This window comes from Pseudonaja textilis, chromosome 2, assembly GCF_049901715.1.
Source record: "Pseudonaja textilis isolate UNSWEBS1 chromosome 2, rPseTex1.2, whole genome shotgun sequence".
Taxonomy (NCBI): domain Eukaryota; kingdom Metazoa; phylum Chordata; class Lepidosauria; order Squamata; family Elapidae; genus Pseudonaja; species Pseudonaja textilis.
In genome coordinates, this window is record NC_141991.1 from 41,656,453 (window position 1) to 41,678,673 (window position 22,221).

Consider the following 22,221-nt stretch of genomic DNA (forward strand, 5'->3'; position numbering starts at 1 on the left):
CACCATTATTTCTATTAATCTCATGAAACTTAGAACGCGCATCAAAACTAGTTTTTATAACAAAAAATCTTCAAAACATCAACTGCACACACACCTTCCTTTGGGACACAGTCCTTGATCTGCACCAGATGGGGTTCAGCAAAATCACACATGCTACAGAAATACCCATTATTTTGGGGGGATGGGGGACGGGGGGGACGGGGGAGACGGACTCATCTCAAATGTCTGAAGAGACATCCATGAGAAACAATAAAACAAAATAAAGCAGCAACTTAAAAAAAGAGATGAAAAATTAAAGCAGCAGGGCTGACATTTATAGCATTTGATAAAGTACATTGCAGGAATATATTACATTAAAAAAGACAGCCAAGAGAGCTCTTGTGTTAGAGAATGTAAATATGCCATAATTTGGTAAAATAAAACCAAGATTTTTCACATAGGCTCTTGATTAAATTAATAGGTCATAGTGATATCTCCTAAATATTAAAATTAATAAAAAATAGTTGGCAAAAAATTGATAAGGAACAATGGTGGTATTCGACTGGTTCTGCCTGGTTCTGGAGAGCCAGTAGCGGCAATGAGCAGTAGAGACCAAACCGGTTCTCTTTGCTGCTCTGTGTTTGGCCCACCCGCCCGCCTGGGCTCCCATACTCACTTTTATGGACAGAATTCAAAGTGCAGCTGCTTTGCGCAGCGCAGAATAGCGCCACATGGCAGCTGCTGCAGCGACCAGCATCGTGCAGGCTTGCAGGAGGCAAGTTAGAATGCCTCTGCGCCTGCGCAAAGTGCATGTTTGGTACGTGCGTGCACGCAAAGTGTGCTTGCGTGCAAAGCGCAGCCACCAAGCCACGCCCACCAAACCGGTGGCAACTTTATTTGAATACCACCACTGGTAAGGAACTACTTTCATAAGCTGATACTGAAAACATAACCATCAGAGTACTCTTTACACATAAGTGCAATATCTTAGTAAATTTGATAATGAAAGTTAGCTGCAAAGTGTCATTGAAGAATAGATCCAAAACGTAGTTAAGATTTTATAAGCAGTCAAAGGCAAGTACACATATTAACAAGCAGCTAGATTTTAATTCAAGCAAGGCCTTGATGTGAATGCTTAGAGAGAATGCACAAGAGACAGCCCTGCTCATGTCATCACCTCGACTGCAAGGAAAATGACATCAGAATGATGAACTTGCCTTTGGATTTTATTTTTCATTCCAAAAATTAAAAAGAACTGTATAACAGATAATCAGAGTTGGAAGGGATCTTGTAGATCATCTAGTCCAACCCCCCACCCAAGCGGGAGACCCTACACCATTTCTGACAAATGGCAGTCCAATCTCTTCTTGAAAGTCTCAAGTGATAGCGCTCCCATAACTTCCGAGGGCAAGCTGTTCCATTGGTTGATTGTTCTCACTGTCAGAAAGTTTCTCCTTATTTCCAGGTTAAATCTCTCCTTGCTCAGTTTCCATCCATTATTCCTTGTCTGGCCTACAGGTGTATTAGAAAATAGCTTGATCCCTTCCTCTCTGTGACAGCCCCTCAAATATTGGAAGACCACTATCATGTCTCCCCTGGTCCTTCTCTTTACTAGACTAGCCAAGCCCAGTTCCTGTGACCGTTCTTTGTATGCTTTAGTCTCCAGTCCCCTATATAACATTATGTGGGTTTTATGTGTGTGTGTGTTTAAAAATAACTGATGTTGATATACATGCTAACTCTTCAAATACATTTAAATAGGCATTGATAATGTCATTCAACTTGCCATGGTTAAAAAGTGCACCCTGGACTCACATCTGAAGCTTGAAGCAAACCCAAACTCCATCTTCCTACTTCGCCTCAGACTTACATTGGGATGCTAAAGCCACGAAGGTCTCTTCATCTGATTGTATGATTCTACATTCGGAACCACCAGTGGGCACACAGGCAAAATCAATGTACCCCTTCTGCCTTTCATTTCACAGCCAAGCTGAAAGTTTGCTTTTGTGCTGAACAGGCACTTTGAGTTCAACCCATTCATGGGGAATAGAGGCTAAACACAATGCCTGGCTATTTCATGTCCAATTTGAAGTCTTACCTGTTAACCCAAGGGCAGCCTCTACTTTCTCCCATTTCTTTGGAGCTGGAGAAAGAGAGAAAGAAGGCAAACATTCGCCCTTCTCTTATTCGAGGAAATAAGTATAGGATAGATGTCAAAGGCGGTGGGTGGGTATGTTCCTTGCCCATTATCCCAAATTCATTTCAGAGATGAAGCAGCTATGTTTCCAAATTTAGAAGAAATCCTGACTAAGGATTAGAAATCTTCATTATATAGCATGCAAAGGTATATAAGCCATGTTCAATATTGAATCACATATGTTTGTTTGTGTACATGTGTCTGTATGTATATGTGAACAGAAAAACAATTAGCATTAGTAGTAGTCTCACCAGTATACACCTGCAAATAAGAGCGATAGAAGCAGAATTTGTTATATAACTTATATAGCATGCATTACAGGACTGATTTTTTTAATGCACATAAAGTGAGAAAGAAATCCAAAGTTATGCGAGGAGATGTTCTGTGTAATTTTCTATTCTCCCTTAAATTTCTTATGTCCCCACATCTGTTCTAGAATCCCCCCCCCAATACTCCCAAAATACATTTGGAAGAAATGGTAGGGGAAGAAGAAAATAGGCCCTTTTGTATTTTTTTCAGCAGTGAAAGTGTTGGGCTGTTGAACAATTAACAAAATTAATTTCATAATGAAATAATTTCCAGGTGATGCAATCTAAATTGATGCATAGGAGCGGATATTTTGTTAGCCATGTTGCTAACTTATTTACGGTAGGTTTGGCAAAATATCAGTACATAATTATAATCTCATGCGGCATGATGTTGAAATCATTTTATCAAGAAACAGCAGATGAAAATATTCTGGAATTCATTTTATTTGTCTGAATTTCTTTTAGTCTAGAAATTCTAAACAATCTTGTACTAAAAATATAGATGTCAAAGAATAAATAAACAGGAAAACAGTTGAAAAAGCAATACTCTCAGAGCAAATAAAGTTTTCATTTTTTTACATACATACAATATTTCAGATTTTTTTTACCGTATGAAAGAAGTCCAACTGTAGTCCAACTCAGGGGCTACACAATTTATCCAGAATAATGAGTCAAACATATTCATAACTGCTAAAAATGGAGGTAAAGGAAAAGAATGAAAAGACCTAAATTGACTTTTTTTCTAATTAAATATTTTGAATTAAATGGTATCCTAGAAGAATGATATCCTGAAGACGTTAATAATTGCAGTCCATTATACATAGAGATTATCAGTTATGACTAGTAAAACAGCATATATTCTAATACCTTACATTCTGAATGTAATACAGTACTTTCTTACCGCTTAAATATACAGCTATTAACAGGAAAAGTAGTTTTATTGTGAAGAATGCTGGGAATGGAACTTGAGCCTAGATATGCTTCTAAAATTTTAGAAGTAAAGCCATTTTGGAAATTTTTGTCACAAAATAAAATGTCAGCTACTTTCTTTTTCGCTTACTCTTGGATATTGGTAGGCTGCTCCTAGAATGTTGTGATTTTTGTTTGGTCGTTTTCACACTTCTTTTTCTAAAAGAAAAGGAGACAAATGCCAATTAAAAACTGGATATAATTGGTAGCAATTGAAGATATGATGTATGTGAACTACAAACATAATCAAAGGATACCCACCCTCTGCCCCCCATCTTTAGCTCACAATTAGCTATCTGTGGAGTAGCATATATGAAAAGAACAAGGGTCTTCTGGATGACATCAGTACTAGTTCCATTTGGGGTTGACAGGGTGGGGAGACAAATTTTTAGGCTCTTAGTTTATGGGTTGATGCTCTTGCTAATAGGAGAGTTAAGTGAAGGCAATGGAGAAAGATCACCTGGCAACATAGGTTAGCTACATATCTTAACCCCTGGTTGGCCCAAGTAACTAGTCTAGGTCTGTGATGGCGAGCCTATGGCACACGTGCCACAGTTGGCATGCAGAGCCATTTGTGCCGGCATGCGAGCTGCAAGCAAACTTACCTCACTGCACATGTGTGTGCCTCACAGCTGATTTTCGGCTGGTTTGGGGCCTGTTCAGCCTGTAGAGGTTGGTTTTCTTCAAGCCTCTGGGAGGCCGAAAAAGGCCTCAAAACAGCGGAAAATCAGCTGTGAGACGCAGTGCAGGTAAGGGGGGCAGCGGGCGGGGGGAATTGTGCACGCATGCACAGGAGGCATGCACATTGCCTTCTGGGTGCTGGCACACAAGCAGTGAGCACCAGCGCTGTTGCAATATCATGACACATCAGTAGGAAGTCACGTACACAGAAAACCCAATACACATACAATACACATATAGGGCGACACTATAGGAACAGCAACGTGTAAAACGTGAGTTGGCTATAGCATAAGGATTAGCCATATATGGCAATATTCCCTATTCCTGTCTAACTTCCTCATGTGTAACGTAACCCCCCCCTGCTTGCTGCACAATAAAAGAGAGGTGCGTAGTACTATCTGGGCTTCCTCTCACCAAAAGAAACCTTTGTGTCGCTGTCATCTTTGCCATCAAGAGGAGCCCGCCCAGACAGTCTGCCTGGGTGCAGGTCTTGAGCTGACTGATTCATCCCGGCAGTGGGACCCGCAACGCATCAACTGGTGACCCCGACGTGATCGTCTCAACGATACGTCCCCGACAAAGCGTGATTCTTGTCTAGAAATGCGCTTCCTTCACTCCTGTACTACGCACCTGGAATAGGCTCGCGCATCGTAAGTATGGGCTCCTCACTTTCTCAAGTTCAGCTTAAGCATAGGGATGAACTTCTCTCTTTAGTGAAGAAGGCAAATTATTTGCAGAAGGCTAACGGCAAAAATGTATATCCTCTGTCAAAAAAGTATTTGGATGATTTTTTGAGTTATGCTCAACAACACTGCCCCGCGTATCCCGCGGAAGGCACTCTTAAACGTTCCTCTTGGGAATGGATGGGGAAATGGATGCATGAACCACCTAGGGCTCCGCCTCAGATTATTTGTTCTTGGCGTGCCATTATGGCTGCCCTTAATATTCTCTTTCCCGATGATTCTATCCAATCTTCCTCAGACCCACCTTCCGCTGAACTCTGTCCTGTTGCTGCCTTGGCACCTCCACCCTACTCCCCCCCACCCCTTGACTCTTCTCCGAACCCCTCTTCTCTGTTGCCTCCTTCCTCCACGGCGACAGATCCTCCTGTCCGTAATGCCTTTCAATCGGCTTTGGCGGAAGGAAAGCTATCTGCAGATGATCTTTCTTGTTTCCCTATGATTCTTCAAACCCCCGCTGCTGGGGGTAATCCTGTCCCTCATTATACCCCATTGGAGTGGGCTTTGTTAAAGGAATTAAAAACTGCTGCTTCTAAGTATGGCATTCCTGTCGTACAACTCTTCAGACCTCAGCCCAAAAAGCAGAACTAGCGGCCGTCATCTTAGCCTTGGAAAAATTTCCTCACATCCCAATCAATCTTATCTCTGACAGCTTGTATGTCACTCAAGTAGTATTTCACATATATGGCTCTTATCTTTCCCCCTCCGTGGAGACTTCCCTTTTAGCACCTTCCGGGTTACCTCTCCGAGGGAAATGTCAGAGCTGATACTGCTTGCCAACAGGTTTTTGCTGCTCAAACACAACCTGCCCCCTTAACAGCAGGAGAAAGTCATGCTTATTTTCACCAAAATAAAAAGGCTCTGGTCAAACAATTTGGCATTACCATGGCTGAAGCAGTTGCTATCATCCAACAATGCCCCACATGCAGTCTCCAAGCGAAAGCTATCCCTCAAGGGGTTAACCCCAGGGGACTTCAGGCATGTGATACGTGGCAAATGGATGTTACTCAATACCCTCCTTTTGCCCCATGGAAATATCTTCATGTTACCATTGATACTTATTCAGGATTCATATTGGCCACGCCCCAAAGGGGCGAAAATGCAAAACCACTGTATTCGAACCTTTTCAGTGTTGGGATGTCCAAAAATACTAAAAACGGATAATGGACCTGCCTACACAAGCTCTGCTTTTTCGGAGTTTTGCCATCATTGGTCCATTAACCACAAATTTGGAATCCCTTTCAATAGCCAAGGGCAAGCTATTGTAGAAAGGGCAAACCAAACGCTTAAACCCTTGATCGGTACACGGGGTCAAAAGGGATTAGCCCCCCCAACCTCCCGACACTGCAAAATCTGTTAAATGTCTGTTTGTATACTCTTAATTTCCTTAACCTCACTGGAAACCCTCCCTCGTCTGCTGTGTCTCGTCATTTCACTAAACCCTCTCTCCCCACTGCAAGACCACTTGTCTATTACAGGCAACTCCCAGATCCAGCTTGGAAGGGTCCTGCTGAACTTATCACTTGGGGGTGAGGCTACGCTGCAATTCAGTTACCTGAAAAAGTTCTCTGGATTCCTGGTCGCTGTGTGCGCCCTTGCCACACCTCCCCACCTGATCAGCCACAACCCAACGCAGACCCTCTGGATCTCCACTGGCTGAAGCTCCATGATGAATAACTGCCTCCTCTTCTTCACTGCATTATTTTCTTCCTTTTTCCTACAAACGTTGCCTGCAAACCCCCTCAATCTACACCAGCCAGTGAAACAAACTTGGACAATATATGATGCCTACGATCGTGTCTTATTTTCCATCAGCAACACCACTCACCCATACACCTGGTGGCCTACCCTCAAAGCTGACGTCGGACAGATATTGGTAGGCCTCACCGCCTACACCAGCATGACCGAGACACCCACACCTTCTCCGGGATTCGTCCATCGCTATCGATTTTATATTTGCCCCGGACATAAGCAGACTTGCGAGAATATTCACATTTGCGGAGGCCCCGCAGACGCCTTCTGTGCCGCTTGGTCATGTCTCTCCACCGGTTCTATCTCCTGGTCGCCACCGATCAAAGACGATTATGTCTTTGCCTTCCAAAATGGTTCTTGGCATCAAGCTGATTGCCCCTCAGGGGGCATATGGACTCCATGTAATCCCATGTATATTCTGTTTTCAGCGGGAGGGAAAAGGCTGACTACACGGTGGGAGGCGGGTCTTACCTGGGGAATCCGGATTTATGCTGATGGGTACGACTATGGCAATACTTTTACCATAAAACTCATCATTGAGCGGCCCGCTATCCAAGTAGGTCCCAATAGAAACATATCCCTGGTAGAATATCGTCCAGGCCATACAGTTCCCCAACCTTTGCTACGGTTAATAAACTCTAGTTACCTCCTCCTCAATGCCAGCAACCCTGCAATTACCAATGATTGTTGGCTGTGTCTTAACGCAGGCCCCCCTTACTATGAGGCCGTTGGTAGCACCACCAATTTCACTGCCCAAAAATCACCTTCATCTTGTCGTTGGTCACAAGGTACTCAAACCATTGGTAACATTATAGGGACAGGATACTGCCTGGGAAATGTACCTAACACCACAAGTCATCATTGTAACCAGACTTACTTATGGCTCAATGGTATTTCAAGGGCACTTTGGAGTACTGGTGGGAATTTCACTACTGTTTTTCAGAATTTGTATTTTGTTCCGGACAACAATTCATGGTGGGCCTGTGACACTGGCCTCACCGCTTGTGCTCACGGCCCCACCATCACTCAAAGGAATGGTTACTGTGTTCTCGTTTCGATAGTCCCCAAAATAACTTACCACTCCGGCCAAACCTTTCTGCAGGATAACACCAATTTTGCTCGTCCTAAGAGAGAGGTAGTCACCACCCTTACCCTTGCTGTATTAACTAGGACCAGGAGCTACAGGTGCTGCTACGGCAATTGCCGGTCTAGCAGTTAGTAATAATCAATACCAAACTTTGCGTGCTGATATAGACAAAGATCTCGAACTTCTCGAACAGTCTATTTCTCACCTTAAAACATCTCTTACATCCTTATCAGAAGTTCTTTTGCAGAATAGAAGGGGCCTTGATTTGCTGTTTTTAAAAGAAGGAGGGCTATGTGTAGCATTAAAAGAAGAATGTTGTTTCTATGCTGATCATACCATCTTAGTACAAGATTCATTAGATAAACTAAAAGAGCGGTTGGAAATACGCAAAAGGGAAAGGGAAGCAGGTAACACTTGGTATCATAATATGTTTAATTTCTCCCCATGGCTCACAACACTTCTTTCCTCAATTGCCGGACCATTAATATTGCTCTTATTGCTGTGTGCCATGGGCCCTTGTGTATTTGGGAAAATAATGCAATTCCTCAAAAAACGACTGGCCATTATTGATACTGAGATTACCAACATAAACATGCTTGTAAAAATAAGGTCCGAGATCAACACTCCAGCAGAAAAAGGTCTCTACTGGCATTAACTTCGGACTCGGAGGAGAACGAAGATGAATACCCAGAAAAAGGAGACGGCCCTCGCATTCTAATATGCCGGCAGGACTTGGACTCGGAGGAGGACTAGATCTCGCAGCATAAAGAATAAGAGAGGTATCAAAATAATAAAAAACAGAGGAGATGTTGCAATATCATGACACATCAGTAGGAAGTCACGTACACAGAAAACCCAATACACATACAATACACATATAGGGCGACACTATGGAACAGCAACGTGTAAAACGTGAGTTGGCTATAGCATAAGGTGTAGCCATATATGGCAATATTCCCTATTCCTGTCTAACTTCCTCATGTGTAACCTAACCCCCCCCGCTTGCTGCACAATAAAAGAGAGGTGCGTAGTACTATCTGGGCTTCCTCTCACCAAAAGAAATCTTTGTGTCGCTGTCATCTTTGCCATCAAGAGGAACCCGCCCAGACAGTCTGCCTGGGTGCAGGTCGTCAGCTGACTGATTCATCCCGGCAGTGGGACCCGCAACGCATCACAGCGCACACACAATTTTTGGCACAGGAGCCCAAAAAGGTTAGCCACCACTGTCTCAGATTTGGAGCAGTGGTGGGATTCAAATTTTTTTACTACCGGTTCTGTCAGCGTGGCTTGGTGAGTTAAGTGTTTGTGGTGTTATATGCGTTGATTTGTGACTCCCCCCCCCTCCCGTAGTGGATATATTTTTGGTGCTTTTAACTTGCTAGAGTTGCTTAGCAAAGAAGTGACTATATAAATTGAAAAGGTAAATGAAGAAATAACTAAACATGAACAAATAAACTTAAGGTATTTATTAGAAGACTCAAGCTAATTTTTCTGAATTACCTGTGATTTAGCAAAAGCATTTTTAAATAGTCAGGAAAAGAACTTCTGATTTTATGAGTTTGAGGGTTAAACTCAGGTAGAGTTAGTGCTTGGGGTTTTTAACACTATTTTTAAGCCATAATAATAGAAAGAGGGTGGAAATTACATGAACATGTTGATAACAGAAGTAATATACCAATTTTTGACATTTATGATGAATAATATGATGAAGCTAATACCCCTCTTTCAATAAAAGACTGGGGTTTTGAAATCTCAATGATCAAAAGGAGATTTTAACGAAATGTTCTTGTGGGAGGAAAACTTATATTCTTACCATTACAACACAAAAATATAAATAGTGTGTGCATGCTATTATCCGATACAGATTATTTAGAATACAAATTTATAGTATACCAAAGAGATTGAAAATATAGCATAATTTGCTTTTAAAACTTTGTAAGATTAAGAAAATAGCAGAACATTGCAAAAATGAAAATGATAACCAAGAAACTAAAGATTAAAGATGGATAAGCACAAATATTTGGCTTATACTAATTTAAAAAGATATCTTTCTCTATTGGGAGCTGTCCAGGGTTGGTTAGAGGATGAGCTTAAATGAAGAACAGTCATCTGAAAGTTTCAAATGAATAAATGTCACTCATCAGTAAAAGCAAATACATATCCTTGCATAATGGCTTAAAAATTTGGATTTGAAAATGTAAAGCACAATAACAGAATAAGGAGTAATTAACAGAAAATCAAGAGAATATAAGTGAATTTCAAGGAGAAGATTAAAAGCGTCAGGTTTAAATGGTTAAATGCAACATAATTTATGTAAGTGTAATACTTTTTCAGACAGATTGCATTTGTTTACTTTACATGCAAAATATTGTGGTTCTAAATCATTAATATGTTTAAAAGTGCTGGGCATTTTCAACTATATGACTCAGGATACTTTATCAATTTATTAAACTTCTAGACCCACTAGTCTTATGACTCTCAGTGCACAAAGAATAATTAAAGCCTTGTTTCTAATAAAAGTCTGTTGACCAATGGCAAACCATCTAAGGCAGTAGTTCTCAACCTGTGTTCTGCAGACCCCTAGGGGGGAAATGTTGTCACAGGGGTCTACAAAAGCTTGATGCAGTCTAGTGTTCTAAATGTTGGGAGTTCGTGCCATGGTCTGTGACCACAAAAGGTATTTAAAGGGAGTCTGGGGTGAAGAAAAGTTTGAGAAACACTGATCTAAAGAATTAGAGTTTACTGGTCTGAAAGGAGAAAGAGGTTACAGCTCCAAATAGCAGACATGAGGAGAAGACTGGTGAGAGTCGAGATGAAACATTACTCCTAGGCTCCTAAATTAGTCTGCTTAAACCATATTTCTCATATCTGTACAAAGCATTCCATAAGATTTTATGACTACTAAATTACATGAAATGTTTGTTAGGTTGCTGAGAGATTATAAAGACAGTTAAGTGAATTTACAGTTTCACAGTGTACTGCAGAGAGAATGGTATGCAAAGAACCTTAGAGTTATCAATTGATAATCCCAATTGATGCAATTTTAATTCTCCTGTTAGATTTTTAGGCAATCCTGGCAATCCAAATTTCAACAATACTTATTGTTTATTATTATTTTATAAGAACAATTATATATGAAAATAATTTTTATCTTTTCATATCATTTCTATATAGTACAGGAAATTAAAGGCAAGAAAGAGACAAATTAAAACATAAACATTTGGATTGGGAGTAAAATTCTTGTACACAAAAACTGGGCATCTTAGGAACATGCTAACTTTTCCAAGCTAATGCCCCTTCTGATTTCTGAAAACTACAATTACCAGCACTGCTATGTATAACAGAACACATCTGGACAGACCAGATTAGAATTTGCTAAAGCCAGATGCCTGTATCCAAAGTGTGATGTATAGTCTTGAAAAATACTTTAATGAGTTGATTATCTTAAATTTTGAAACTTGCAAGCCTTTAAGTTTCCAGGAAACTCATGTCATGATATTGTACATCATTTCAGATCAATGAAGATTATATTGCCATTCTACATAACCATGATGGAATAGGGGCATACAAGAGCACTATGTACACTCCCAGAAAGATGCTTTTTTCATATTGTCTAATTTCTAATACAAGTTGTCTCATCAACCACATAGTATTAATTAAACAGACAACTAATATTGTATAAAACCCCCAAAACCTCTTTTATGTAAATGTCTCAGCACTTAATTTCTCTTGAGTCACAAGAGAAGTTTATTGAATCAGTTTATTTTTTATGTTTTTTATTGAATAAGGATAGACATATGTTATTTACCCTAAAGTATACCTTGGATAATCACTAATTAGAACTATAAACTAGTAAAAAACCAATCAGTGCACCAAAACTATGCTACTTAAATTATCCAAATTAGTAAGCATGTTTTCTTTGTCAAATCCCAAAATATCCAAAAGTAAATCTGACGATTCCTTCTTTTTAAGTCTCTTTATTTTTATTAAAGAAATGCAAAATTCAACATTTGCTTTTCTAGTTAGAGCAGGCTTATTATAGTCAGTTTTCTTCCTGGTTTTTTTTTTCCTGAGACAAAAGGAGTCCAAAAATAATGAGGTTCATCTGTTTCCCTTTTCCCAAAGCCTCTAAAGGATTTCCATACACACACACACCCTTCTCCCTAGCTTACTGATGCAGGGATATCTGGTATTTAGCTTTTTAAAGTCTATAAAATGTTTATTTTCAGCAAAAGGGATGGAAAAGCAGGAATGTACAAAATCCATTATTTCCTCTTGCACTATTCTGTTACTTCTAACAGTGAATACAAATGGCTGCCAACACAAATACCTCTTTTGATGGCCTGGCACATAGAACTTACTTACTCCTTTACCAATAAATAAAATATATTCAAATATTTGCAAGGAGAAACAGATGTATGTATGTATGTATGTATGTATGATATCATTATCCAGTCCAAAAGCAGGCTGAAACAGTGCCATCATGTCCTTCAAGAAGAGATTGGACTGCCATTTGTCAGAAATGGTGTAGGGTCTCCCACTTGGGTGGGGGTGGACTAGATGACCTACAAGGTCCCTTCCAACTCTGATTATCTGTTACCTTCTGTATAATGCATACAGATAGATGCTTATCTATCACACTATTTACTTCAAATATAATGGTAAGTAACACAAGGTATAGAATGGGAATAAGATATAGCAAACAAAATAAAGTATGTAATATCTCACTACACAACTTCATGCCAGCGTCACAGGCCATGCTCACTTTCATCAAGTCCTTTCCCTGCTTCCTGTACTGCCTTTTGTTCTTTAAACTTCATCTTTCTCTTTTGTTTTAGAATCTTGCCAACTTAATTCATCTTTGACTCTCTTGAACTTTTCCTTCTCTCAACATACTCTCTCTTCAACTACTATTTTTCCCAGTTTGATCTTAATTTATTCTCTGTTTATGTCAAAACTACAGATCATCCTCATTTGTGACAGCTCACACTTACAACGAATCTGCTCGCATTTATGGCCAGTTCCAACTGTGGTTGCTAAACAAGGACTAGCTGTGTCTCAATGTACTGTACTTCCTTCAGAATCATAATTCATTTTTGTATTCAATACACTTTCATTCAACATCTGTGCATTCCTGAGCCTCTTCTCTTGTTTCACCACACACAGATCTAAGTACTGCACTCCAATTGCATTCAACTTTTATCTCTTTTCACATATCTAACTCACTTCCAGCACTTAATAGTAAGAATAGTACATGTTTTGCTGAGTTTGGGTCAATATATCATATGCAATTACAGCTGTTTTATCACAAGTAAACTAATGCTATTCTGTGCAAGTTAGGATCTCTACTCTGTTTTCTACATGTTGTACACTCAATGTACATATGGTGTACTGATGTACGTTCAGGATGAGTATCTAAAGATAGGGAAAGAACCAACCTTTTATTTTGTATGGTGGAATGCACCCAGAAAACTTTTAATAATAGTAAGATAATTGAGCAGGACCATTAGTATAACAACTATTAATACACTACAAATTACCCACTCCTAATACACTTAGTATTGTGCCCTGGCTCATAAATGTGCTCAGATTACGAACACCAAAACTAACAAAATAAGTGCTAGATTTCCAATACTGCCATGCTAAAATTTATATTCAAATATCTCTCCCAGGGATCTATCCTGATTACATTTTTATCATCTTCCCCTATTTTTCCATGATAGGAAATAGAACCAAGAACTTGAATTGTTTAAATGTTTTTTAACTATGTTAGATTTGATAGAAAAAGCATGTAAAGAATAAATTGATAATTATGCAGTAAACAAGTATGAATAGAGAAAGCAAATTTCATATCTGTATAAAGTAATACCAAGAGTCAACCAAATTGTGTTTAAAAACAGAGACAGAAAATTGAATCATTATTTGTATTATTGTAGACAGCTACGTGTACTTAAATTTATATTTAATGATAACTGCATGTTTATATCATAAGCAAATAACTGTTTACAAATTTATCAGTGAATAAACATGAAAGCAGAAACAAAAGTCAACTTACCAGCAAAGTCAATCTTGGTTAAAAGGTGTATTTCTATATTCCATTAAGAATCATCATTATAATGACCAAAGGATTTTATATCACAGATGTAACAAGATAATTCCCAAAATAATTTATCTGTGAGCAGTAAATTCTATGACATTCATAGCACATGAATCTCATAATTGAGCTCTACAGCTGCCAATGTAATGTACAGCTACCATGAATTACAAGTCCAAGTATATAAAAAAAACTATTGAGAAGTCATTCATGTATTATCTATGATAATTATATAAACAGACCTATACTTTACAAACAAAAGCTGAACCTAAACATAATCAGTCACTTTCTGACCATCTAATATTTATAAAAGTATCTAAAATGAGTTTGGTCTTCTACAGATTTAAAAGTCAAAAAGTCCCATGGTTTCATATATAAAATTATAATTTCCAAGAGTACACACATTTTGCCACAATCGCTAAAGAATAAGAATCTCTTTTAGATCCTTGATTATTACAATTCCTGCCACATGATAATTTAAGAATGCAAGATATTATTTGGAAGAGAATGGAAGTAAGAACAAACTGCCAAAACAATATGCATAACTACTGAAATATAGCATAGATAAGAAAGAGCAGTCTGGCTGCCAACATCAGAGGGGTATACTGCACAAAGGAAACAACACAGAACAGTCATGCCCCATTGTTTCAGTGGGCCAGTTCACCACCAAAAAAAAAACAACCCCAGAGAAAAACTGTGATGTTAACTTTGGGCTTAGAAAACTATGATCTCTATATTCTGTTGAATGCAGCAAGACCAATGCCAGCAATATTTTCTGGAGGGAGACATTATCAGTGGCCAGGATCACATACCAAAGTAAATAAATATAATTAAAAATGCTCAAACTTTAATGTAAGAGTACAGAAATCTGGCAAAATTTTAGCTGCATTTTTAAAAATTAAACATTCAAGGCTGTATTATTTCACTCCTCTTTCTGTTAGTTGAAAACACTGTTCTATTATGAAGCAAGCGCTTGCGTTCAGCCATTTCTGAAGCAAAATTTGTACTAGCATATCAAATACACGTTACCTTAACCTACCACTGTTTGGTGGTGGGTAAATGAAGTGGAATATTGTAAGAGCAAAGAGAGTCAAAAAGTAGGCATTGAATTCTACGGTTTTAAAATGGTGACATTTACGATTCATGAGGAAATGCTCTTCTGCAAATAATAGATTGGTCTCGAGATGGGACATAGAATTTTCATTTGACAATAACATAGGCTTTCTCTGTCCCTACCAAAAATTTGCTCCTAGGAAAAAAGAGATTTGGGGTCGGACATAGGGCATTGCTATGGCCTGGAGCAATCTAGAGAAATTGCTGGTGAGTGTAAGCAGAACTGCCTTTTCAGTTCACAAAGATCTTGGAGCCTGATAAATGTCACTTTTAAAAGAGCACTATATTTAAAAAGAAAGAAAGCCAGGGAAAAAAAACAAAGGGTACATGGTGAACTTTTAAAAAGAAAAGAGAATATTTACATGTTCAAGATCTTCAGCAAATTTCAACAGGCAATTTCCATTTTGCCATCATGCAACTAGCAGTTCATTGCAAGCTCTTCTTTATAATAAATAATACATGAGAAAGGACTCTTCTGAAAATTCAGTTTTTGTTTACATCTCTAATTTTTTCTAAGATTCTGCAGAAATAAATTCATCTTTATTCTAAGAGTCTATGCAAATAAATAATTAAGCTACTCCATTTAATATATTGGTATCTACTGTACTTTTCAAATTACCAATCCTTTCCAGCTTTTGCTTCTAGGTCTTAAATAATATGCTACTGGAGCCAAATATTTGGCATTTAGATTTTTTTTTTAACCAAGAGGAAGACAGTATCTAATGCAATATATTAGAAGCCAAAAAATAACTTATTTCACCAAGTATGAATAAATTGTATAGGTAACTGGTTCTGAATCTAAATATTCTGCTTAGAATATTCAGCTTAACTTCACTGAAATAATTTCAGTGTCATAACTCTCATTAAAAAAAATCCTTGAACAATGGAGGGGAATTATAAATTAGAAGCATAAGGGAATAATACTCTGAAGTAGCTACAAAATAACGGGCTATCAATTTATAAATATTATGAATGAGAAAAATACGCATTAAAATAACATAATAAATATAAATTTACCTGGTGTTAGTTACTTTTAAAGAAGTGGAAATTTGATTTTCTTCTACCGTGTTCTCATTTTTCTTCTTGCAATATTTTTCCAAGTCATTTAACAAAAACAAAAAACAGAAAAAAAAACACCCTATCTACTGCAGGGATTCTCAAATTGTAGGTAGGTATCTACCAGCACATTTGAGGAGGTTTGGAAATTCTGGGGCAGATTACTAATGGCTTGCTTTCGTTGGAAAAGTGCCTGCCCAGGCAGAGTAAGAATGTGGCCTATCAGTTCTACAGCCTATCTTATAGACCTCCACACAATCAGTGTGCCTACCAATGACTGGATTCCCTTAAGACAGGGAAAATCATAAAGCACAGTAGCCTGGGACCTAGGGAATTACTGAGGATATACAGAGGATGTTTCTTTCTTGCCTCATTGAAATCACTAGGTTTGTTCATGAAGAGAGGAGTAAGGTTCACTTTTCATTGGGGTGGGGGGATGACAATCATAGCATCCTAACCTTTGAAAACTCCTGATCTAGTTAGGCTTACTAATTCATTTTGTTGTGGTTAACATGGTGTCCGAAATGCCAGAACCATAATAAATACAGCTCTGTAGCAGCTGTGTAGGTGTGTTTATGTGTCTTTTACTGCCACAACCTGAAAGACTGATAAAGTATAGCTTTATAGAATTTACATCTTACCATACAAATCACTGGATAATCCTTCTCTTGAAGTGTTGATAATGTTATGGATACTCCCTACAAAAAGATTCCAACCAGATAAGAAATTAACACAATAAATCAATACTATTTTCAGTGGAAAACTGAACAATAGAAAAGTGATATATTGTACGGATAGGAAACTGACATTTATTCAAATTAAAAAAAAATCAATTTACTATTTTTGGCAGGTTTTTTGCTACCCAATGGAAATATATAGATAATGATGTGTATCAGTAGATATAAAATATAAAATATAGGCTTGTTTGATAAAATTAGTTGCCCGACATTGCAAAGTAGTAAACCAGTATTCTATGAGGTTACAGGTGTATAGTAAATTTAATAAAATAAAATAAAAAACAAAAACATGTAAAAGGATGGATCTCTGTTTTTCTTAAGATATTTTTTCCTTTAAAAACTTCTTTGATCTTTTCCCATTGGATTTATATGTGGTCTTGCTTGACCTTTTATTTGCAAAACATTTTAAACATGACTTTTTCATTGGTTGACAGAAATAATAATGGATATGATAGAGGCTTATGTGCATAGCTTCAGAGACATGACTCTCTCCCCAAACAAGAGAAAAAAAATATGCTAATTATTATTTTTAAAAATGGCAGTGTCTCCTTTCCAGGAAGAATAATAACTCTACTTCTTTTCAGATGAACCTAATGCATGACCCAAAATGTCTGGGTTTTTTTTTCAGAGCAACCTATAAGATTTCCTTAGAGAAAGTGCATGATTAGAACTGCATTTGTGTTTTTTTTCCCCCATTTTTTCCCATGTTGTGTATGTGTTTCTTTGTTATTTTAGTTGTATATTCAATAAAGTTTGTATATTCAATAAAAGAATTGCATTTCAAGTAAAATTGCACCTTTAAACAAGAAAGGACAGTAGTTTCTTATTTTACATTTTTGGTATTGTATTAAATATTTGTTCACCAGATGTAGCAATCAAATCTATATGCAGATTATTCCAGCAATAAGATCTAACTAAACAAAAAGCTTCAATCCTTGAACTTCTGATGATGCCAATAGTCAAGATGGTAAGTGGCCTTTGGATTTGATGACATAATTTTTGCTAGTCATGGGGAAATATATCATAATGTTTCAATAAGCAAGCCAATGCATTCAATGTGCTGTTTTCACTTGGAAATACTACTTGGAAAATCAAAACTAGAATAGGAGCCAAAAACTCTGGTTTATGTTTTCGAGAAACAATTTTCAACACAGTCAGCCACGAATCACAGAGTTCTTGATGTAAATTTAAGAATTTATACACATACATTACCACTATTATCTAAATCCTTCTTTAAGAATAAATTTACATAAAACATCACAGAGAAGAAAAATAAATAAAATCACTAAAACAATATTAAACGAGCTCTTACCAATTTAAAACCCTCCAGATTATCAATTATTATGGGAGAAGTTAGTCAAGAATTAGATCTGGAAATGAGGACCAAGGAGGAAAGGTGTATTTATAGTGGTTTTTTTTTTTAACAGATGACTCACTCATGGATCCATAAATTAGTTCTGCAGGTGAAACACTTTTACATTATGAGTTTATAAGTCATATTCATATTTTTTAAGCTAATTTGCCAATAAATAAGATTGTTCATATTCTATTGTACTGATACTGCAATCCTACAGTATATTCCTTTGGAAATAGATCTTAGTAAACACAATAGACTGTTGTGCACATCTTAGGCATTTTTATGGTTTTTCCATTTAAAATACTTTCAAGATAAATAATTATTTCCCAGTTAGAATAAAATTTGTTAATATACTCTGCTATGTGAAACCTTGATATGCTGTTCTTTATTGAAATCCTTCCAATTCTCAGTATTTTTAAACTAACAATAGCACTATATTCTGGGCCTTTTGATGAGATAAAAATCTTGTTCCAAAAATAATGTTTATGCATGTTTTCCATCTAATTCAACAAGTATCTCCCAAGTGGTACTAGCGTACTTAGAATTTTATTAGCTGTCATTTTCTGAATAGATGCATTTTTACCATCCTCTTAGCTATTTGCAAAGGATATTGGATTCTGATGAAGATGCTCTGTGTGATGATATTGGGAAAATCTGAAGTAATACCTTAACTCCATCTATTGAAAAATAAAGTGGGGAAGGGCAGTTTTCAAGCTCAAATCTTGGTAAGGAAAATCATCAAATCAATTAGGTTGATATGTGAAACTTCCTAGAAAAAAGTAACAAATTGCTTCCATTCAAGCAGAAAAATTAAAAACGGGCAACACACTGTATATGAAAATTAGAATAGATAATTGGAATATGGTATATTATTAAAAAATGGTCTTAAGATTTTAGGAAATGTTAAATATGTTGTTTATGTCCTTAAAACAAATTCACAAAATTCAGAAAAAAAAACATGTACAGGTCTATTGGACTTAATGGATATTTCTAATTTAGAAACATATTTGCTGATTTAAATATTGGGATACTGGAAGGACATGTTTCACCTGGTTAAAGTCTGTTGTGGGACAAGCATTAGTTTCAGTGGTAACATCATGAAAAGGAATTGGACTGTTCTCATGGATTAGTCCCTTTGAACAATGGGGGGGAAAAGAGATGTTTGTGTACAAAAGAACTTGCAACATTGAGAGACCTATGCCAAAAGACATAAAGGAGTTGATGCAGAGGGATATTATTGATGCTACTGTAGTGATAAAAAAGTAAAATAGGAGTATCCATCTTTATATGGATTTAACAGAACAAATGAATTTATTGTAATGCAATGTTATCTGTTCTACACATAGAAGCTTTGTAGAATTGCAAAGGGCAAAGATGTTTTGTATTCTTGATTTGCCAAGTGCATACGAGCAAGTTGTTTTTGAGAAAATTAATAAAGACCTTAATGTGTTTATTACATGAGAAACTTGTCTATTTTAAACGATCTCCCTATGGATTTGTTTTAGCACGCAGCATCTTTTTTAAAAATGCCAAAAAGCTAAAACATTGAACAGAGATTCAATTTTATTTGGATGATTTCATTGTTTTTAAGTGTATATCAGAAGAGCTTCAAACTAACTTGCAGGGTGTACTATAGTTTCTAGTATATAGTTTAGTTATATAGTACTGTAGAGCTTGATTTGATAAATGTGAATTAGGGAAAGCAAACTTTCTTTTTTAAAGGTTTTTTAAATCTCAGGTTTGCAGCTGATCATAATCATGTGGCAAATACAGAAGCACCAGTGGCTTATGATGGGAAAACAATACACTACTTTTGGACCCTAACTTTTTCATTATTCCATATTCCTCTCTGGTACAATCTCTCCTGAAAAGAAAAGGAACAGAAGCAGACCCAAAATTATTCTGAAAACATGAAATATCTCATTGTTAATAGTTCCGCATTACATTTTATTGTGCAATAGATGCTTTTTATTCTGCATTGAGAGTTGTATGTATACATTTATGAGGATATGATAGAGAAGACTTAAGTACCACTAACTGATGCTGAAAAAAATATTACATTTCTGGGAAAGAAGAAAGAACTAGCTTCGATTTGGGCCTCAGAAAAGTGGATGTTGTGTCAGTAAGTCACACCTTTAAGCCACAAACTGAATATGAACCATTTACATTACTGATTACAAAGGATAAAACGTCAGTGGGAAATAATAGCAATAGCACTTACAAAGTCAGCATACTGCCCCCATCAATCTGAATCTGGGTCCTCATTTTACCGACCTCAGAATGATGGAATGCCAACTCAATTTTGAACAGGTGAGAATCGAATTCTGTCAGTTGGCAAAATTAGTCTGCAATTACTGCATTGAAACCACTGAGCCACCATGGCTCTTGCCAGATGATTGACAATATTATTTTTTTCCAGTTATAGAATGAAATATTGAGCAGGAACTTGGTTTCAATGTTCCTTTACATTCACTACACTATGCCACTCAGAAAGAAATAAGCTATATATCACTGGGATAAATTATATGAAGCAGAAATCCTGGCTCACACAGTATTCATTACTTGCCAAAAAAATTTAACAATAGAAGAATTTTATGCTGTTCTCTTGAGTGATAGATGTTCAAAAGTTTGCAAATAAAAAAAAAACTAAACAAAGCTTTCAGTAACCTAATTGAAATTATAATGATAATAATCACCCACTTAGCTATTACCTTGATGTTATTGACGTTATTGTGGGGCTATCTAAGGAGAATAAGAACTACTCCAGAAGGTCAAACATACAAGACAGGTCTCATCACAGGATCCAGATGAAGAGAGTTTCTCCCATAACCAATACGGTGAGACATAAGTTACAGAAACCTACTGAATCAGTTGTCATTCTGATCAAAATAAGGACTGTGCTTGGTGTTGGAGTTCCTGGTGACAATTGGGCTATGGGACTCAAAACTATTGGCTGAGCAACCAAAACCAGCAACCACAGGACTATTGGAAGAAAAACTGCTCATTTGTTGAAAACAAAGAAATCATGATTTGATATTACCAATAGTAATAGGTGCCTTGGTTACAATTCCAAACTATCTGGAACATTACTTGAACACCACTCTCATTGACAAAATCACCATCAACCAATTGCAAAATGCAGCTTTACTTGGAATAGCTAGCAGCCCTTGGTATTACCTTTAATACTATTAAACATCATCTGCATATCTCAAATCAAATCTAATCTAAACTAACCATCTGGCTGACCATGTGACCAACCACAATAGTAATTATAAACAGTAATGGAATTGAAATGTTGAACGGTCAAACCATCAAGAGCTATCAGGATGAAGCCTACCAGTATTTTGGTATTTTACAGTTGGATAACAAACATGGATTAAAAACATAATTAGTAAAGGGCTGGAGACAAAATTGAATAGTGGAAACACCATGAAAGCTATCAATAAAGTCAAAACTTCATATCATACAAACTGTCAAAGAAAAAAAATGTGCACTGGCTGATTATGTAAAATACAGCCAAGAATAAGCATTGAGGCAAGTTAAAAATTGAAATGTATTGAAATGTACAGGGAGAAAAACCAAAATAGTATAATTAAAACACGATCATAATGCTGGCAAAGAAAGGTGTGATATAATATTGTATATATAATACTTACAGTAATAGTCTAGATTCCTAGTTGTTTAGTAGTCATGACTGACTTTGTGAAATGGATTAAAAATAAATTTTAAAAGTTCTCACAGGAATACACTGTCTTGAATTTTTAAATTATGCATTCTTCATTTATTTCTAAAGTTAGTTTTTATATTCCAAAAATTTGACATGATTTGCCATGCTATGTACCTGCACCATAAGATTGCAGCAGATCACATACTATACAGGAATTTGAAGAAAAGAATTTTCTTGTACAAACCTGCTCTTTGGATGTAGATGTACGTTATAATGCAGAATATAAATCTGATATGAAGAATCACACATTACATTGAAAGAGACCAATTGGGGAAAAGGCCATTAAAGATAAGACAAATGCAATCACAAACAATATCTGTCTGTCCGTCCGTCTGTCCATCCATCCATCCAGTGGTATTCATCAGGTTCTGACCAGTTCTGGAGAACCAGTAGCAGAAATTTTGAGTAGTTCGGAGAACCGGCA

General features: G+C 36.9%; 1 protein-coding gene across 5 annotated transcripts in view; it reads right to left on the minus strand.

Moving 5' to 3' along the window:
* Window positions 1-2,764: 2,764 nt before the first annotated feature.
* Window positions 2,765-22,221, minus strand: part of RAD18 (RAD18 E3 ubiquitin protein ligase) — a 140,031-nt gene continuing 120,574 nt past the window's right edge. For 3 of the 5 annotated variants that reach the window (XM_087923713.1, XM_087923716.1, XM_087923714.1), the window contains one exon: window positions 2,765-3,612. In XM_087923713.1, coding sequence (XP_087779839.1) covers window positions 3,525-3,612 — 88 coding nt within the window. In that variant the 3' untranslated portion in view covers window positions 2,765-3,524. Of the gene's footprint in view, window positions 3,613-16,617; window positions 16,675-22,221 lie in introns of all 5 variants that reach the window. The other 2 variants (XM_087923717.1, XM_087923715.1) reach the window with 1 other exon arrangement.